The sequence below is a fragment of the Rattus norvegicus genome, chromosome 4, assembly GCF_036323735.1.
Source record: "Rattus norvegicus strain BN/NHsdMcwi chromosome 4, GRCr8, whole genome shotgun sequence".
Classification (NCBI taxonomy): domain Eukaryota; kingdom Metazoa; phylum Chordata; class Mammalia; order Rodentia; family Muridae; genus Rattus; species Rattus norvegicus.
The window spans coordinates 119,389,890-119,410,536 of NC_086022.1; the positions used below are offsets into that span (position 1 = coordinate 119,389,890).

A 20,647-nucleotide genomic window follows, 5' to 3' on the forward strand; every position below is an offset into this window, starting at 1 on the left:
CTCCTTCAGGCTATAGGGGCCCCAAAGCCGGACAGAAATGTCACCACTGGGGAGGGAGTGAGACTACAGCCTGACTCTCTGCCCAGGGCTGCAGGGCAAATACCTCCAGACAGACAGGACCTGCTTGATTGCCTGGGCTTCCGGTCTCATCACTCCCCTGGGGCCCTGCATGGGCACTGGGCCAAGGTACTGAGGTCACTTTAGCATGAGAGACTCCAGAACATTTGCCCTGAGGCGCTTCTTCTCTGGACTTTCAGCACAATGTGCATCTTTGTCTGCCCCAGTCCCACTGAAAACTTGCCCACTCCTTTGTCTTCCTTGCCTAGACCACCCCCACCAGCCAATCTCAAATTAAACAAACAAACAAACAAACAAACAAACAAAACTTCCAGGCTAAGTTTGTGCCATACACCTTTAATCTCAGCACTCAAGTCATAAAAGTAGGATGAGTTTTATGAGTTCAGGGCTAGCCTGGCCTACATAACACATTCTAGAACAGCCATAACTACACAGAAAGACCCTGTCTTAAAACACCAAAGAAGGAAGAGAAGGGAGAGGAGAAGGAAGAAGAAGAAGAGGAGAGAGAGAGAGAGAGAGAGAGAGAGAGAGAGAGAGAGAGAGAGAAAAGAAGAGAGGGAGAGAGAGGGAGGGGGAGAAAGAGGAAGGAGGAGAGGAGGAGGAGGGAGAGGAGGAGGAAGAAGAGAAGAAAGAGCAGGAGGAGGGGATATTCTCTAGCTGCACCTCGTCTGGGCAAGTTTCTGCTTCCATTGCTCTCTCACACTCTCATTTTTCTTCATCTGTCTTGTCTGAGGTGGGGCAGGGTATCCTGTGAGGAAAAGATACCCAGCTTCATCCTTGCCCTCTGTCCTGGAGTGATGGAAAGAAAGGAGAAGGAGAGACAAGGAAACCTGAGAAAGGAGGACTTACTTCAGCGGTGAGCATTTGCCTAGCAACAGACCCTGGATCAGTCCCCAGCACTTAGAGAGGAAAGGAGGGAACGGGAGTGTCAATTTACAATGTCTGCCGGGTGGGACTCAGGAGATGGCACTCTTGGGGAAGTGCCTGCCATTTAACTGTGAACACCTAATATGGGGTCCCCAACACCTGTGTAAAAGGTCAGATGTGACAGCGTACACCTGTGAACCCAGTGATGTGGGGTGGAGGCAGACTAGTAATGGCCAGCTACCACAGCCAAATCAATAAGCCACAGCTTCAACAGGAGGCCCTTTCTCCAGAAATAAATGTGGTAAGCAGTTGAGGAAAAACACCATCTGTCTTCCACACACTACTACTGCATACATATATGCACTTGCACATACACATGCACACACTAACAAGTGCATACAATGGACACATGAACACGCAGAATACATCTAATATCTTAAGTCTAGGAGTTGCAGAATGATCATAAATTAAAGAAACAGAATAGCTGAATATGATGGCTCACTTTTCTAATCTCAGAGGCATGGGGATTGCCTACATTGAGTTCAAGGCTAGCCAGCTCCACAGTGAAACCCTGTCTCAACAACAACAACAACGACGACGACGACGACGACGACAACGACAACAACATATAAACATGTTTGCCAGGACCGCTAAGAACTTTCAGATTCAAGGGAGTCACCATAATGATGTTTAAGACTTTGGATAAGCTGGTTGTGGAAGCGCATTGCATGCCTGTGATCCCAGTGTGTGAGAGGCTGAAGCACAAGGACTGCCTTGAGTTTGCAGCTCAGCTGAACTAGAGAGTGAGATGCTGCCGAAAGAAAGAGAGAGAGAGAGAGAGAGAGAGAGAGAGAGAGAGGAAGGAAGGAAGGAAAGAAGGAAGGAAGGAAGAAAGAAAGAAAGAAAGAAAGAAAGAAAGAAAGAAAGAAAGAAAGAAAGGGAGAAAGAAAGAGAGAAAGAAGGAGGGAGGGAGGGAGGAAAAGAAAGGGGTTCAGTCCTCAGCTCCAAAAAAAAAAAGAAAGAAAGAAAGAAAGAAAGAAAGAAAGAAAGAAAGAAAGGGGGGGAAAGACTATAATCCAAGCTCTAAGTACTTCTGAAATGGAGAGAAGTTGAAATCAAGAGTATCAAGAGTTCAAGGTCATCTTTGTCTATACAGCAAGATTGAAAGCCATCCTGGGCTATATATGATCCTCTCAACCAAATAAAAAAAGAAAGGGAGGAAAAAGAGGACGAGGAGGAGAGAAGATGCAGAGTACAGAAGATGGATACAGAGGAGAGAAAGGCATAGAGGAACATAAATAACCCCAGAAAAAGAACACAGACAACCTACAAAAAATCAGAAATTAAAGGCATCAGATTTTCCAAAGGCCATACTATAGGTCAGGAGAAAATAAGCAATAGTCTTCAAAATTATGAGGAGAAAGATAATTGTTGACCTAGGACTTTCTCACCCAATGGTCTGTTAAGTGTGCGTGGTAGCACATGCTTTTAAGGTGGGCTCTGGGTTTGAGGCTAGCCTTGTCTACATGGTGAGTTTCAGGTCAGCCAAGGCTGCATAGTGAGACCCTATCTCAGGAACTACAATAACAAAGCAGTCCAAACATTTAAACCTTCTTATCCATCCTGTTCAGGGGACTACGAAAAGGATTTTACTAAAACTACAGGATACACAAAGAAAGACTGGCTGGCTGAAGGAAAGGGAAACTGGCAGTGGGAGGCAGGAGACTCCCAAGTTAAGGAGGCACTGGCATACGGAGTGTAGGAAATGCAGCAAGAGTGAGAAGGGGAACAAAGCTTACTAGTGAAAAACATAGGCAATGAATAACTCCAGATACAACGTAAAGTTGAAAAAGACAAAGAACAGCCATAATACAAACAACTCGACTGGTCGGTGACTTATTTAATAACTGGAGCTATATAAGCAGCTGAAATGCAGATCTCAAAACCATGATTAATACTTGAGGAGGGGGTGGACTAGAAGGAAGATATGTCTTTACAGACGTGGAGGATAAGAGACCTACAGTGCCAGATAGCTGAGAATGGCAGTTCAGATGAACGAGTACAGATTTACCCATGAAATACAGATTTACAGCTGAGATTCCACTAGAAGGAGCTTCTTCTGGTGACCAGTAATAGGCCTGGTGAGGGACAACACAATGTTATTATTATTATTTTATTATTATGATGATGATATGATGATGATGATGATGCCTTTTTTAACTGTGTAAATATTTCTTTGAAAAATATGGAATAAAGTTTTGAAATAAAGTTTTTGAACAAAAAGAAAAACTTTGGCATAACAGCAACGAGATTCTGGAATCATCTCCCCTGCCTCTGCCCACCCCCTGGCAGAAGTACCTGTTCATTGGTAACTCCTGGGCGTAGCGTGCCATGCTTGTAATCCTCCAGTAGTTGCACAGCCTCTCTGAGACGTTTCTGTGGAGGAAGGAAAAGAGACACTGTGTGGCATGAGACCAGTACTTCAGAAAGTTCTTCCTTTGTGAGACCACCTCAGCATCAGCCAGAGTGAGTGTTCACAGTGCACACATGAGACAGTAGGAAGGGTTCTGCCTAAATGTCCTTCCACAGGGACCTGGTTCAATAGCAGTGGTATGATAAACAACAGATCAGGCCAGCCCAACCAGAAACTGAAGTAAAAATCAGAAGATGATTTAGTCAGTAAAGTGCTTGCATGCAAGTACAAGGACCTGGGTTCAAACCCCTGGAATACACTAAAACACAAACATGAGGTAGTGCATACTTAGAATCCCAGCGCTTGGGATGAAACAGGAACTCCTGGGGCTTACTGGGTAGACAGCATAGCCTGCTTGGTGAGCTCCAGGCCAGTGAAAGACCTCAAAAACAAAAATGTCAAAAGGTCAACAGCACCTGGGGAACCACATCTGAGGTTGACCTCTGGCCTACACACACACACACACACACACACACACACACACACACACACACACACACAAAGAGTAAGTGATTTTTTTTTTAAATTCTAACAGATTTACCTACTCAAGTACTTATGGCTACAATACTTGACAGAGAGAGAGGAGGGAAAGAGGGTTAAATTTCAATTTTTGACAAAGAACAGTATAGAAGGCAGCCTTCATTCACCAAGAGACTTGAATAAAGATGTTTACAACAGCTCTCAAACATGGCTAAGATTACAGCTAACTGATGGGAGTGTAGATAAGTAAACTGGAGTATACGAGCTCAATAAAACACAATAACTTTCCAGGAGTGGTGGTGTCTGCCTGCAATACCAGCATTAGAGACAGAGGCAGAGGAACCCTGACTTCCAGCTGGTTTGGACCACACACTGTTCCAAGCCGGCACACACTAAACAGTGAGACTCCGTCTCAAAGAGAGGCAAACAAGCCAGGTGCTATGACACAGACTTTTAAATCCCAGCAGATCTCTGTGAGTTTACAGCTAGCCTGGTCTGCACAGTGAGTTCCAGACAGCGAGGGCTACACAGATCCCTGAAGGAGGGCAGGGGAGGGGGAAGGACAGCGCTGAGAGAGAGATGATAATTTACTTCCTAGGTGGTAGCATACTCCAATACCAGCACTTGTGAGGTGGAACCAGAAGGATCAGGAGTTCAAGCCAGCTTTGATGACATAGTGAGTCTGAAGGCAGCCTGGGCTACACAAGAAACCAAGCAGAAAGAGAGAGGAAAGGAGAAAAGGAAGGAGGGAGGGAGGGAAGGAAGAAGGGAGATTATATAACTGAAAGAAGGGTGGCGTACGTCTGTAATCCTAGCACCGCTGAGGTGGAGGCAGGTCCACCAGAAGATGGAGTTGCACGGCCTTGGTAACACAGGAAGTTCAAGAGCAGCCCATGTCATACAAGATCAATGTGGGGGGAGGGGGGCTAGAAAACTATGACGACCTTACAACACAGGTGACTCTTGCTGGCAAATGGACCTTCTAAAGATAGTCACCCCCTTATCCAAATCTCCCCAGAATCTTCTAGAATGTTTCCACATCCATTCCATATCCAAGTCTAAGTGGCTGGGTTAGGGTTTCATTGTTGGGAAGGAACTCTTATAAAGGAAGACGTTTAATAATGGCTGGTTTACATTTTCAGAGGTTTAGTCCATCATCATCATGGCAGGAAGCATAGCAGCATGCAGGCAGATATGGTGCTGGAGGAGCCAAGATGTTTTAATCCAAAGGCAGCTAGGAGGAGACTGGCATTCCATACTAAACAGAACTTGAGTGTAAAAGCCACATCCCCACAGTGACACATTTACTCCAACAAGGCCACACCTCCTAAAAGTGCCACTCTGTGAGCCACGCGCTGAAACACGAGTCTATGGGGGCCTGACCTATTCAAACCACCACAGTGCCCTCGCCTTGATTACCGACACAGGTTTCGTGACTGTCTTGACACCTAGAGGGTGGTCAATGTGAGGAGGTCTGACCTGAGGCTAGATCATAAAGTCTTGAACTTTCTTTCACCTTGCTCTCAAGATGGCCCCTCTCTTAGGAGCAGCCCCCATACTGTAAGGAAACTCGGTCAGCTCAGGAAGGACCCACGGCAAGAGCAGCAAGCCTCAGGGCACTCATCGGAGGCAGCACACACTCACCCACCACATTTCCTGAGTCTGTCCGTTTCCAAAATGGATTCTTTGCTTCCTTCCCTACCTGCCTGCTCCCCTCTCCTCCAACCATGTAAACAATTTATGATGTTTACAGAACACAGCAGCCAGAGCAACACATGGCGGACACACTTGGAATCCTACCACATGGGAGGCGGAGGAAGGAGGATGAGGACCTCAAGGCCAGCCTGGGCCACACAGTGAGCAAAGAACAGCCTGGGCTACAGAATAAGACCCTGCTTCATGGGGTTGGGGATTTAGCTCAGTGGTAGAGCGCTTGCCTAGGAAGCGCAAGGCCCTGGGTTCGGTCCCCAGCTCCGGGAAAAAAAAAAAAAAAAAAAAAAGACCCTGCTTCATAAAACAAAGATAGTTCTGTGCTTAAGCAAACATACCGCTTTTACAGAGGACCCAAGTTTGATTCCCAGCAGCCATGTCAGAAGGCTCACAAACACTTGTTAATTCCAATACCAGGATCTGACGCCCTCTTCTGGCCTCCACGAGCACTGCACTCACACGCACAAACTTCCACACACATTTAAAATTTTTTAAACCAACAAAGAAACTGAATGCTCCAGTACACGCTTGAAATCAGAGCGCCCAGGAAGCCGAAGCAGGAGGATCTCAACAAGTTTGAGGCTGAAAGAAGAAAAAGACAGGAAATGAAGACATCAAAAGAAGTAGGAAAGGAGACCGGAAAGATGGCTCGGCAGGTAAGAGCACTGACTACTTCTTCCCGAGGACCCGGCTTCAATTCCCAGCATCCACATGGCAGCTCACAAAAAAGAAGCAGGAAAACGTAAAAACTCATTCCCAGACACCATTCACCACACAGCAAAAGCTTGGCTTTTCTTCTAGACTCTGAATATTTTTCTTTCCTTCCTTTTTGTGTTTGTTTGTTTGTTTGTTTGGGGGATAGGGCTTCACTTTGTAGCCCAGGTTACCCTAGATTTCACCATGTAGCTGGCCTCTAGCTTGTGGACTGTCCTCCTGCCTCAACTTTCCAAGTGCTCAGACAGCAGGTACACACAACTGGCCTTGTGTGTCAGTCAAACTGGACCACAGTTGTTTCAATTCTCTTAGGCAGCATAAGGATTTAGTGCAGGATTTAGCACTTGAACTAAGTTTCATTAAACCTTTGCCAGACACCCCGGACCCCAAGCACCCCAAAAACTCCTAGGGAAGCCCAGGTCCCCCAAGGCTGAGTGGCTTCTTCCTGCTGCCTGAGCCTCTCAGGACCCGGACAATGCATGCTTTACTTTCTAGCGACATGAAGTAAAAGGCCCTGGATTCTCATTATCTCTCCCACCCCAGGGATTCTCCTGAGTTCCTATAACAACCTGGCCAGGTTCCATCTCATTTGACACAGTCATCAAAGGCAGCCCCAAGCCAAAAGAATCAGTTCCAATAAAGCCCTGAGCTTGGCAAAGAGAGTAAGGAGGACGAAGAGCCAAAGTTCCTGCAGACAGGCCTGAGGGCCCAGCGCGGAGAAAGCTAGAAGGAACGTTTTAACTCTGGGCCTGTACGATGGGGTTGACCTAAGTCTTGCTCAAAGGTCCTGTGGGATGGACAAGGCCCCAGCCACCTGTGTAGAGAGGACACATAAGCTGGTTACACTAGGGAGGCTTGGGGCTCAGAAGAAATGTCTCCCTGCTAAAGCCTCCTCTCTAGCCACTGTATTATGGTGCTTGGCGGAAGGCCCTTGAGGAGGGGGAGTGCTGGGAGGTCAGTGCTGGGTGAGCTTGGCAGGAAGTCTTTTCAACCAGGAACAAACAAGCAGCCAGCCCCTGAATGTAAAAGCTCGGAGGGGCCCAGCTGGCTCTGAGGAGGCTGCTAGGCTGTGGCCCCTGCCTGAAGTCCCAGACAAGGAGCAGATTGGCCAACCATGCTGCTTCCCAGCTCCCATCACCAGCCCACCTGCCTATAGCCAGCCTCAAGAAGTACTATGAGCCTCTCTCCATATTCCACAGGGTATGGTCTCTAGAGGCCCTCTGCAAACACATGTACCGGGAGGCAGGCGTTAGCAGCAGACTATTGTTGAGAACCGTGCTTGTCCCCCTGGTCCTGCTAGAAAGCCCTAAGCAGAGATGAGTAGGAAGCAAAAGTACCAGCCTGGAGATTGGGGGAGCTGGGTCAGAGGCAGAGAGTCATGGGAAATAAGGATATAAAAAGGGACGTGGGAGGTGGGGATGTGGTGCACATCTATAAGCCCTTACTCCAAAGGTGAAAGCAGGAGAATTGGGAACCCAAGGCTAAGCCCAGCTACATAGTGAGTTCAAAGCCATCCTGTGCTACAGGAGACTCAATATCAAAAAATAAACAAGAGGTGTCCCAGAGACAACCCCCCCCAAAAAAAAACAACTCAGGTTACTACCATTGCTCTTGGTTGACCACCAGAACTGGATGGTAAGACAGTATTCTAGAAGAAGGAACCACACAGGTCACAGGACAGGGAGAAATCAGGTACTTACTAATCACAAAGCACCCTCCCTATTGGCTAGCCCTTATAGCACAGAAGGTGAACACACAGGCTACTGGGAGAGAAGAGTCATCACCAGCTTTACTTAGTGAGGAACTACACTAGCAAGCAATATGGCAGGACTTGCCTATGGGTGCAGCAGTGGCATGAATGTTATGGGGGTAACCAAGCGCTTTCTGGTTAGAGTGGAGAGCCATTCCACAGGAGGAAACCCATGTCTGGCACTGTTAAACGTGGCCAAGATCAGAGGGCTGGGGAGCGTACAGGCTTCATGGATGTAGACACAGTATCGAGCCATTTTCTAAATTCTCATCTCTACCTGTACATTAGTGCAGCCCTCAGACTTCATCCAAGACTTTTCTTTCCGTGTCGATGGTAACTTAAAAACTCACAACTGGTCTAAGGGCAGAGACTAAGTGTCTCAGCCATAACTGGGACACCAGTAGTAACCCCCAGCCCCAAGGCTCAGCCCTATCACTGAAGAAGAGGCACGGGGAGGAGACAAAATAGTGTCTTCTTAACACGATAGCCACTGTGTTTGTGAGCTCACAGCAATTACAATTGCTTTCACAAGACCTGTACAAGACCAAGCTAATTAACATTCCAACATGGCGGTGGCTCATGAATTGATGAGCCCCAACCCCTAGCAAAGGAGTTATTGATAGTTGATGGCTTCTGGTAAAGGGAGAGTCCGTTTTCTTCAAGGGTGTAGCCTCTGTAAGTTGACCGTGCTCCGGTAGCTGACACAAGCCGGTGAGTATCAAACCAGCACAGACTGTAATGAGTGGGTTATATTTTTAAGTGATATATAGTGGGGTAGTTTGAATGAATGAGACTTGTATATTTTCAGGCTTAGTGCCGGATTTGTGAACTCTTTGTAAAGCTTAGGGGGGTTGACTTTTTTGGAGGAGGTCTATCCTTGGGAGTAGGCTTTGAGGTTTCAAGAGCCCATGTGAGACCCGGTGCCTCTCTTTGCCTGTGGATCAAGATGTAAAGTTCTCAGCTATCACTACACCTGCATGCCACCATGCTCCCCATCATGATGATAAGGGACTAAACCTCTGGAACTGTAGGCCAGCCCCATAAATGCTTTCCTTGTAAGAGTTGCCTTGTCATGAGATCTGGTCACAGGAATAGAACAGTGACTAAGACAGAGCATGAAGCTGGGGGGGTGTGGGAGTAAATCTGAGAGGAGTTAAGAGGAGGAGTTGGGGTGAATATGACCAAAATTGGATGAATGTATGAAATTTTCAAAGAATAAAAGTATTTTTTTTGGTTTTTTTTATATTTTTTGGTTTTTTTTTTTTGACAGGGTCTCTCTGCATAACCCTGGCTGTCATAAACTATGTAGACCAGGCTGACTTCAAACCCAGATATCTGAAATAATCTTTCCTGGAACCATAACCCATTTCCAAATACAGTGCAAATTTCTCAAAACCTCTGGGATGGCATCTTTGCCGTCAGCTTGACCATATCTGGACTTAACCCAAGCTGTAGGGTGTCCCTGTGGGGGATTCTTCCTGATTGGATCATTCCAGTCAAGAAGACCCACCCTAAATCCAGATCCTTTGAGGTGGAAGGCCCACATTAAACCTGGACCACACCTTCTGGTGGCAATCTGTATGCAGGACACAGGAGAAGCACTTGTGGCAAGTTCATGCCTTCACTGGCATCAGAGCCTGCTTCTTCAGGTTCTAGTACACACTGAGACACCCAGCCTTGTAGACCAAACAACTATTGGATTCTTAGACTTTCTACTGGGAGACAGCCATTGTTGTAAGAGTCAGACCACTGCCTGACTGTAAGGCACTGTAGTTAAATCCCACTTATATAATATATATTCCTCCTGTAGCTCCATTTCTCTAGAGAACCTGGATTGATACACCCTGTGCAGCTAAGCAGGAGTCCCAGAAGGAATCAAAATATAATTTACTATCTACTCTTCAGTATGGATAACACAAGATGGCAGCAGGAGCATCTGGTGCAGAGTTGAGGAGAGGGAGAAGAGAGAGGAAGGCAGAGGGAGATGATGGGAGGAGAGGGGAGATAAGAGAGTAGAGAAGAAGGGGGAGGGAGGGAAAAGGAGGGGAGTGAGAGGAAGAAAGGGGAGGGAATATAGGAGGGGAGAGGAGAAAAAAGAGAAAAGGCAGAGAAAGGGAGAAGAGAGGAAGAGAGAGAAGGAAAGAGGCCTTTTTTACTACCATTTAAAACTGAACCCAGGGCACGTGGGATGGTTCATTAGGTAAAGGTACTTGAAACCAGGTCTGGTAACCTTAGTTAACAGAAGCTTACTGGTTGTCTGGCTTACTCACTAACAGGTCAATGCTGAGCTAGCTTTAATATACAGCCCATGAACACCTACCTAGGGATAGTGCTACCCACAGTGGACCCGGCCCTCCCACATCAATTAAGACAGTTCCTCACACACATGCCCATATGCCAACATGATCTAGGCATTCTACAAACAAGGCTTTTCTCTCATATGACCCTAGGACAGCGGCTCTCAACCTTCCTAAGGTTTGCTACTGCAACCCTTTAATACAGTTCCTTGTGGTGTGGTAACCCCAACCATAAATTTTTTTTTCTTTTCTTTTTTTTGGAGCTGGGGACCGAACCCAGGGCCTTGCACTTGCTAGGCAAGCGCTCTACCACTGAGCTAAATCCCCAACCCCTCATAAAATTATTTCATTGCTACTTCATAACTATAATTTTGCTACTGTGAGGAATGATGTAAATATCTAATATGCAGGATATTTGATATGCAGCCTCCATGGGGGTTGTGACCCACAGGTTGAGAATGATTGCTCTGGGCTATGTCAAGTTGGTAATTAAAGATAATTTGGTCACCATCCTAAACCCTTTCTCCTACTGTCCCAGGAGAGCAGGCTAAACTTGGTTAGCTAAGTCCTTGTCTCCCACTGGCTATGAGCCATGTTCTCCAAGGCCAAAGGGAGAAAGAACCAGGGACACACGGTTTTCCCCAAAGCTGACCCTCAGTCATCAAAGGACCAAGGAAATAAGTTGGTACATTCTGCTGGAGGATCAGTGGTACATCCTGTAGGAAACCAATGGCCATATGCCTAAGAGCTTTTAAAAATCAACTCTCGGGGCTGGGGATTTAGCTCAGTGGTAGAGCGCTTACCTAGGAAGCGCAAGGCCCTGGGTTCGGTCCCCAGCTCCGAAAAAAAGAACCAAAAAAAAAAAAAAAATCAACTCTCTTAGTTAGGGTTTTACTGCTGTGAGCAGACACCATGACCAAAGCAATTGCTATAAAAAGACATTTAACTGGGGCTGGCTTACAGATTTGGAGGCTCAGTCCATTATCATCAAGATGGGAGCACGGCCGCATCCAGGCAGGGTGGTGCAGGGAGAGGTGAAAGTTCTACATCTTCATCTGAAGGCTGTCAGCAGAACACTGACTTCCAGGCAGCTAGAATGAGGGTCTTAAAGCCCACACCCTCAGTGACACACCCACTCCAAGGCCACACCTACTCCAACAAGGCCACACCTACACCAACAAGGCCACACCTACACCAACAGGGCCATATCCTCTAATAGGACCACTCCCTGGGCTGAGCATATACAATCCATCACACCAACTATGACCTAAATTATATTAAGGGAGAGGAGAGTATGGCCTGCTGAGGTGGCTCAGTAGTTAAGAGCATGTGTTGCTCTTGCAGAAGTCCTGGGTTTGGTAGCCAGCACCTATCATGTTCAGTGTGGTAGGATCACAAAAATGCCGGCAAAATAGACAAAAATTTGACATGCAGTTGGATAGGGGTGTGTGTGTGTGTGTGTGTGTGTGAGAGAGAGAGAGAGAGAGAGAGAGAGAGAGAGAGAGAGAGAGGTGTACGTGTGGGTTTGGATGTGGGTGTATGTGCATGTACAGAGCCCAGATGAAGATATCAGTATCCTGCTTTAGAACTCTCTTGCCATTATTCCTTTGAGACAGGGTCTCTCACTGGACCTGGAGCTAGACTGGTGGACAGCAAGCCACAGGAGTCCATCTCTGCCTCTGACAGTGCTGGCACACAGTCCACACCGGTCTTTCGACATGAGTTCTGGAAATCCAAGCCCACGTCCTCATTGTTACCCAGTGAGCCATCTTCCCAGCCTCTTGGGCATTTAACCTTATAAATCCCATTAGAGGAGGGCCAGTGAGATGGCCCAGCAGGGAAAGGCAGTTACCACCAAGCCTGACAGCGGAGTTATCCCCCAGGCCCCACATGGTAGGACAGAACTGACTCCATAAGTTGTTCTGTGACCTCACATTTGCAGTGGGGTATATAAACACAATCTCTCCCTCCCTCCACCCACTCCCCACAAACAATAAATTAAAATGTAATTCAACTTTTACAAACCTGAATCCATCTAATAGGCCAATAATAAAAAACTATTTAAAATTGTATAGCATGATGATGTGGTAAGTTGTTATGTAGTGACTAATCATGCCTTCCTTTCTTTGTACTAGGATGCTGCACAAGTTATACTTGTGCAGGAGTCACGATAATCTCTGAACAGTTCCATTTTTAGCATTTGTGCCACTCAGCCCCACAGAATAAGTCTTAAAGGAGAAAAAAACTGAGAGGGGCTGGAGAGATGGCTCAGGGGTTAAGAGGACACAGGTTTGGTTCCCAGATCCCACACGGTGACTCACAACTGTCACCTAACTCCAGTTCCAGGAGATCCAGCGCCCTCTCCTGGTCTTGGAGGCACCTGCACACATGTGGTACACAGACATGCATGCAGGCAAAACATCCACACATATAAAACAAAATGTGTATCATGCTAATTTTAAAAAGAAATCTGTTTTAAAACAATTTTAGATACATATAATTTTTATGCATTAAAAATAAAGACTAATTTACATACTAATGAGATGTGGGAAGGTGTTGGGAATTGGTTCTAATGCTTTATCTTTTTTTTTTTTTTTTTTGGTTCTTTTTTTCGGAGCTGGGGACCGAACCCAGGGCCTTGCGCTTCCTAGGCAAGCGCTCTACCACTGAGCTAAATCCCCAGCCCCTATCTTTTTTTTTTAAAGATTTATTTATTTTATGTATATGAGTACACAGTAGCTGTCTTCAGACACACAAGAAGAGGGCATCAGATCCCACTACAGATGGTTGTGAGCCACCATGTGGTTGCTGGGAATTGAACTCAGGACCTCTGGATGAGCAGTCAGTGCTCTTAACCCCTGAGCCATCTCTCCAGCCCCTCTAATGCTTTATCTTAATTCAGTTCCCAAAGCCACACTTCCAGATCTGAGGGTCCCTGCCCCCAGGTGGTTTCGATTGGTAATAAAATTTGCTCTTCAGCCAATGACTGGGCAGGGAGACAGGGGTGGGACTTTTAAATTTCCAGGGCAAGGGACTGAGAGGGAGAGGAAGAAGAGGGAATCACCATTACTCGAAGGGAGAGGGATCAGATTTAAGAGCTGTAGGAGAGAAAGCATCCAGCGATGTAGGTGGAAAGGGAATGCAGCCCTATGGGGTGGCTGCCCAGAGGGTAACAAGGCAGCAAAGATAAAATATAGATTTAGAAGGTGTTAAGCCAGGAATACCGGAGGGAAGTGTGTGCTAGCAGTGGGGAGGTTTAGAAGTGTCAAGCCATTGAGCTCATCAAGGCATATCAAAATTAGCTGATGTGTGTGTGTGTGTGTGTGTGTGTGTGTGTGTGTTCAAAAATCCAGAGAGCTCTTAGGCAAGTGCAGTGTGCACGTGACACCACCCCCGGTCAAAATGGTTTAAACAATTCACCACTACATGAAGGTGTTTATTTTTACAAAAGAATTAAATCTCAGTAAGGTATAGCATGCATATCTGTGATACCAACACTCAGGAGGCAGAGGCAGGAGGATTTCTGCAAGTTCTAGTCCAATCTGGTCTATAGAGTGAGTTCTAGGTCAACCTGGTCTACATAAATGAGTTCCAGGTCAGACAAAACAGCACAGCGAAACTCTCTCCAAAGAACAAAACTGATAATAACAATTCTAAATCTCGGCTGGGTATCTGGTATTGTAGAGTGTAAGACATCAACAGTTTCCAGAGCTGACAGATATTCCGACTTTATAGGCAATGCTGAGTTCATTACCTCACATAAATACATACTGCAAAATGGCAAAAGTCTGTTTTAGGGCCATTTAAAAAATTCCTAGAAACTGTTCTAATGCCTTTGGAATTCATCTTATGATTTTTAATTTTTTATTTTTGTTCTTTCTCATAATATAATTAAATGTCTGTTTTTGAATGAAACTCAAGTTAACACTAGGAATTTTTGCACATGTGTGTGAGTGGGATGTTTAAGACTCTGTGTGTGTGTGTGTGTGTGTGTGTGTGTGTGTGTGTGTGTGTGTGTGTGTGTCAGAGGTCATTTCTGGTGTCTTTCTCTATTGCTCTGCACCTTCTTCTCCAAGACAGAGCCTCTCTTTGAACCTGGAGCTCTTGGACTAGCCACAGTGGGTGAACAGCAAATACCAGGGATCCCCTCTTCTCCATTGCTGGGTTACAGACACAGACCACCACAGCCAGCTTCTCTCTCATGTGTGTGCTGGGGACCCAACCTCAGGTCCTCAGACCAACTGAGCCAGATCTCCAGCCCCAGCAGTGATACTTTGAGAGGAAATCAATGTCCTGTTTCTGAGAACCTCTACTCTTCAGTACCGGTGTCCACCAGTGAACCCAACCCAGATCTGCTGCTAAACGGAGTTGCAGCAGTCTGCTCCATGACTTTATCACATCCAGAGGGACCCGGGAGACAGTGAACAGTCAAGCATTTCTATGAGGACTGTGCCAGAGCATTCCCAAAGCCAGGGAACACTGTCCTGATGTGAGAGGTACCAGTTGTCATGCTGGGTCCCAGAGGAGATGCCCCTGGCCAGGCTACTGTCTCTGGTGGGCAGCCTCCACCACGTGCTCCTGCAGCCTCACCAGGGATGCAGAATTGAGGGGGGCATGGACCATGAAGTGAAGAAACCTCTGACACCATGAGCTAACACATGAAGCTATTTATACTGGGTAAGATAGCCTCACAGCGACTGCCGTGGAACCACTAAACCCACATTTTAGTATAACTAGGCCTGTAGACTGTTTATAAATTTTATTTATTATCATTGTATGTGCACGCTAAGATTGGTGTTCAGATGTCGTATTACAGCTGCATAGACTTGGTCCGCCCCTCTCAGTTTTTCTTGGCATCCTGGGATTGTACTCCGCTTACCAGGCTGGCACAGCAGGTGCTGTGGCTGCAGAGGCACCTGGCCAGCCCTGCACACTTGTTTTCTCCCTGTGCAAGGTATTAGAGTCCATCCACCTATCTTCTCAGTGCCAAATGTGTCCAAACATGGCCAGGGGTCATGTGTGTGAATGATACCTCTCCAAGCCAGGTACTGTGTGTGAATCCCTCAGTTCCCCAGCGGCCTCTCACTTCCCACAGTGACTTTCCCTGCCTCAAACCCGGATTTGCCATCTCCCAGTGAGCCCTCTGTCTTCTTGTGTAACAGCATTTAGAACCCAGGGCCTGAATGCTGGTGTGTTCAAAGGTACTAGAGTGTCACATCTCAGCCCTTTTAGTGAGCAAAACCAGAAAACTGGGAAATGTACTAGGCCTGTATGTGTGCGTACATGGTGTGAAGTCTTGGCCTCACACTGATGTCCCTGGGTCAAATGCAATACCTCAGGCTCTTTCTCTAATCTCCCTGCTCCCACAGTGACAGCCCCAGGTCTCAATACCAGTGGTTGTTGGGAGTGATGCCCTTGAAACCCTCCATTATTGATGTTAATATTATGGTTAGAGTTAAGTATGACTGGGTTCATGGAAAATCCCCAGCCAGCTGCAGAAGACTAATACAGATCTGGTGGTCAGGATGAATAATGATATGATAAAGTTCTGACCTTGCTGAGAAATACACCTGATATCAAGACGCCCAATGTGATGACCTGTAATCTTTCTGAAAAACCAACATCCTGCTGACTAATAGATATGACAAACCTGTGACCTTTCTGAAATCCTGTCAACATCAGCTGATTCCCTGACCACATGAATACTGTGTCCTTGGCTTTCGTAAATGTTTCACACTTCCCCCCTCCCTCTGTCACCCATGTTATGGTATAAATTCTGCCTTGGAAAAAAATAAAATTGTCGCCTTGATCAGACTCTTGTCTTGGCGTCCTTCTTCGCATCTCTTGTCCCCCATTCCCTTCCAGGTACCCTCAGCACCCTCGTTGACAAGTAGTGACTTGGGGTCGTTTGTTTTGTATTTAAACTTTTATTCTTATTTGTATATACGCACGTACGTGTGTGCATGTGTGTGTGTTGGTGTCACAGAGATCAGAAGAGAGCACTAGATGCCTGGAGCTGGAGTTACAGGCAGCTGTGAACTGTTAAGTTGAATTTGGGACCTCTGGAAAAGCACTGAACCACTTCTGCAGCACCAAAGTCTGTTTTTAACAGAAATTCATGTACTTGAGACAAGATTGGATTCCTGATCCTTCTCCTTCCCCCTCCCAAGTGCTGGGACTGCAGGCTTGGCCACCACCCCATTCCCACATCTATAGTCATTTATTCTAACCTACAACACACTCAACATAGCTCTGAATTACTACATTGATATTAGTACTGAGTGGATGTTATTAATATTTCTGAGGCTGAGAGATGGCTCAGCAGTTAAGAGCATTTGCTTCTCTTCCAGAGGACCCTGGTTCAATTCACAGCACCTACATGGTGGCTTACAATTGTCTGTATATCCAGTTCCATAGGATCCGATTTCCAGCTCTGGCCTCTGTAGGACACACACACACACACACACACACACACACACACACACACACACGCACACGCACACACGCCATACTATTTCAGCTTGTACTCTGTTTTCAGGATCATAATTTGTTAACCTTTAAATAACCAACTCATGCCACTTTCAGATAAAATTAGGATGAACTTGGACCTCAGTGTGTTGTCTCATGTTGGGAGGCAAAAGCAAGAGGATCATCATGTTTTCAAGGCCAGCCTGGGCTACATAATGAGTTCCAAGATAGCCTAGGCTACAAGGTAAGAGGCTGTCTTTAAAAAAATAAAATAAAATAAATAAAAATATAAACCAGGTGTGGTGGTACAGAACTTCAATATTAGCACTCAGGAGGCAGAAGCAGGTGGATCTCTGTGAGTTCAAGGCCATCCTGGTCATCATGGTGAGTTCCAAGCCAGCTAAGGTGATATTGTAAGACATTGTCTCAAAACAACAAGACAACAGTGGATCGGGGAAGAGACCTGTCTGCAGCCCTAGAACGCTGGAACCCGATGCAGGAATTTAGGAGTTTAAGGGTGGCGTCAGCTACATTTGTGAGTTTTGAGGGCAGCCTGGGCAATATAGTGAGCTCCAAGCTAACCTGGCCTAGAATGTGAGACCTTGTCTGCCTCCCCTTCCCCTCAAAAACAAAACAACAAACAAACAAAAGGGTGTCATGTAGCACACAGCCTTGCCTTCAGAGCTCGAGACTGCATCCGACGGCCTCCCTGGAAGGGTGTGCCATCTCTCGTGGGTCTCTGAAAGCCTCCTTTGCTGAGCTAGATGCTGCACACAGTACCCTGGACAGGAGACTCGGTCCTCCAAGCTCCCAAATCTCCTCGCAGCAGTTTCCTGACCCATATTGACTGTGCCAAGGATTCCTTACAACTTTCTCCAGCAAGGAATGAGCTCAGCAGAGCCCGCCCTCATCTCTCTGCACCTGACATGCCAATCTTCCAGCTCACCTGTCTTCCTGTTCCCCTTCCCACCATTTGCTCCTCTTCTTGCTTCTCCCCCCCCTCCCCTTTTAGAATCGAAAAGCACAATTCTTTCCCCGCTGTCAAGCAGAGCCTCCTCCTCCTCCTCCTCTGAAGCTCGTTCAAAGCATTCTGAGAACAAAGACAGCCTTCTTCCTAAGAGAAATTACGGCGGATAAAATTGCCTCTGCCTCATTACACATACAAGGGTTGGGATCTTTTTAAAGCTTGGCCGGTTATAAATTGCAAACCAGCAGCTGCAAAACCTTCTGAAGACGCTTCTATCCGCAGACTCCACGGTCGCCTCAGATCTGGGGCTGCCCGCGATCATCCCTCTCTGGGGATCTCCAGCTTACACTGCCACCTCCTCGTGTCCTTTACTGTCCTCCCTGCCCTCAGATCTCCAGCCAAGCAGTCACCACTCCACTGCCTTCCAGCACACCAGCCACAGGCCTGAGAGTACAGAAGGGTGCCGTAGACACGAGTCCCAGTATGAGGGGGAGGAGCGGGGTAGCTGAGGGGACTGGCATGCCATGTGTCCCACAGCTCAGCACAGCTCTAAGGTCAGAGACTCTTTCCTCTCAGTACCTTTGTTTCTGGTGAGGGCTGAGACTGCTGCCTTGCTGGCCTGGAGGTCCATGTGGGACGCTTGCAGACTTTGAGGGAATCATGAGTTTTTGAGAATACAAACTACCCAAGAGGTCCCCATTGCTCCTAGAAACAATTCTCAACTCCTGTATGGCAGTGAAGAGAAAGGCCTGGAAGACCATCATACGTCTATGCATGCTGAAGGGAGCGTGTGTGAGCTGAACAATGTCTGAAAGTTGCTGTTGCCTGGGTTAATTTCTAATTAGTGAGCTTCGACATTTTAACTGCTAATGGGAAAGGGAGGCATAAGGTTTGATTATTATTAATTAATATTAAGTAACCGGCCCAACATGGGTTGGTATTATATAAAGAAGTTGTGGTCTTTCAAATCCAAGAGTTCTGCTAAGCCTGGTAGTGCACGCCTGTAATCCCTGCACTTGTGGAGCAGAGGCAGAAGGATTACAGCGAGTTCAAGGCCAGCTTGAGTTACCTAGTGAGTTCCAGGTCAGCCTAAAGAGTAAGACCCTTTTTTATATTAAAAAAAATAATTAAGTAATTAATTAAATTAAAATAAAAAATAAAAATGAGTAACAACAACAACAACAACAAAAAGCAAAGATTTGAAACAAGATGTAGAAGACAAAGTCAAGAGTAAATGAAATGTGGAACGGGAGAGACGAGGGTGTCCTTGGGGGAGGGGAGTGAGTTCCTAGCATCCGGTCCTGCAGCACCTCCTCTATTCCAATCTCCCTGCTCAGGAGATCTGAGGAGCTCTGAAGGGCCTCCCAAATCCATCTGCCCCCCCATCAGACCTCCAAGGCCAGCATCAGATCTCCAGCCTTAAGTTAAGCACCAGCCTCCATTTAATCCGTATAAGCAAGTGGCATTTCTGTCAGAATTTCAAAACGAGAATTGTATCTGGTTTTGAACAGTTCTAGAACTTTCTGGAATGAAATATTACTGGGCTCAAAAAGTAGTTTTTAAGTTTGGTGCTCTTCCGAATTTTATGTAGTTACCTCCATTATGGAGGATCCAAAGTCTAGGTGTTCAGCAGACTTGGCCTCTTAGAGATGGTCGGGCGCTGGGGCCAGTAAAGTCAGGAAGCAAAATGTCCAGGCCTTATGTTCTGGCTGAGGTGTGGTAGGAAACACATACCAGAATAATCCCCATACTTCATGTTCTAGGGTGCCACCCAGGTACACTAGGGGTGGTTTAAAGTCCATGTACCCAAAAAGCCTTGTACTTTCTCCCATCGTGCCTTTGGGTTAGTGATATACAAATGTAAGCGTTAGACCTAGCCAGGAAGATTGTGAGTTTGAGGCTTAGCTTGGGCTAATGAGTTCCAGGGCAGTCAGAGCTACACAGCAAGAGCCCATTCCAAAAAACCAAACCCACAAACAAACAACAGCAACAAAGGAAAAATCTGAAGAAACGGCTTGAGAGCAAGTCCTTCCCGAGGCCTATGGATCACTGACAGACAGACAGGTACAGGGCAGTTCTGGCAGTCAGGAGGCTGCCTCTGAGGCTCAGTAAGGAGCTTCAGGGAGCAGGACATTCAGGGTTGGAGCTCAGGTCTGCTGCTGGCTGAGCGATCTTGGCCAAGTTCTGAAACTCAGATTTTTTAACAGGAATGCAAACCTGTTGAGCACCAATTCTGCAGGCAAGGGTGCCCGCTCTCATTCCACCCCAGGGCAGCACTGTGTGCACAATGAGCCTCGACTTTCTACTCTCCATCTGTAGAATGGGATGTGTAATGGGGCAGGTCTTTGTGATTCGGATAAGCTGAAGGATGTGAAACATGTAGTCACCACAAAGGTATGGCAAATGTTTGAGAGGGATCAAGATATTTACTCTGCTATGAACATGGTAGAGACATGAGTATAGAATCAAGACGTGAAACTGCAAAGATATGTGTGTTGTGTATCAGTTTAAAAATACAGGGCTGGTGAGACAGCTCAGTGAGTAAAGGCACTAACAAGCATGATGAACTGAGTTCGATTCCCCAGAACCCCACAGGGCAGGAGAGAACCAGTTCTCGTAACTGGCACCATATCTCACATCCCTTGATATACCTACACATTAAACAAATAAATGTAACACAAAATAAAAATAAGGGGCTGGAGAGATGGCTCAGCACTGACAAGCCCTTGCTTCTCTTCCAGAGGACCCAAGTTCAATCCTTAGAACACCTGTATTGGGCAGCTCACGACTGCTTATAACTTCAGCTCTAAGGCCTCTGACAGCTTCTTCTGGCCTCCTCAGGC

General features: G+C 46.6%; 1 protein-coding gene across 9 annotated transcripts in view; it reads right to left on the reverse strand.

Annotated features, from left to right (window-relative positions):
* The window catches only part of Sfxn5 (sideroflexin 5), a 119,840-nt gene that overhangs the window by 82,198 nt on the left and 16,995 nt on the right, over nucleotides 1-20,647 (reverse strand). For all 9 annotated transcript variants that reach the window (XR_005503169.2, XM_063285637.1, XM_063285639.1 and 6 more), the window contains 1 exon segment: nucleotides 3,304-3,381. Coding sequence is in view for 8 of the 9 variants with exons in the window: in XM_063285637.1 (XP_063141707.1) it covers nucleotides 3,304-3,381 (78 nt within the window). In the remaining variant the exon portion in view is untranslated.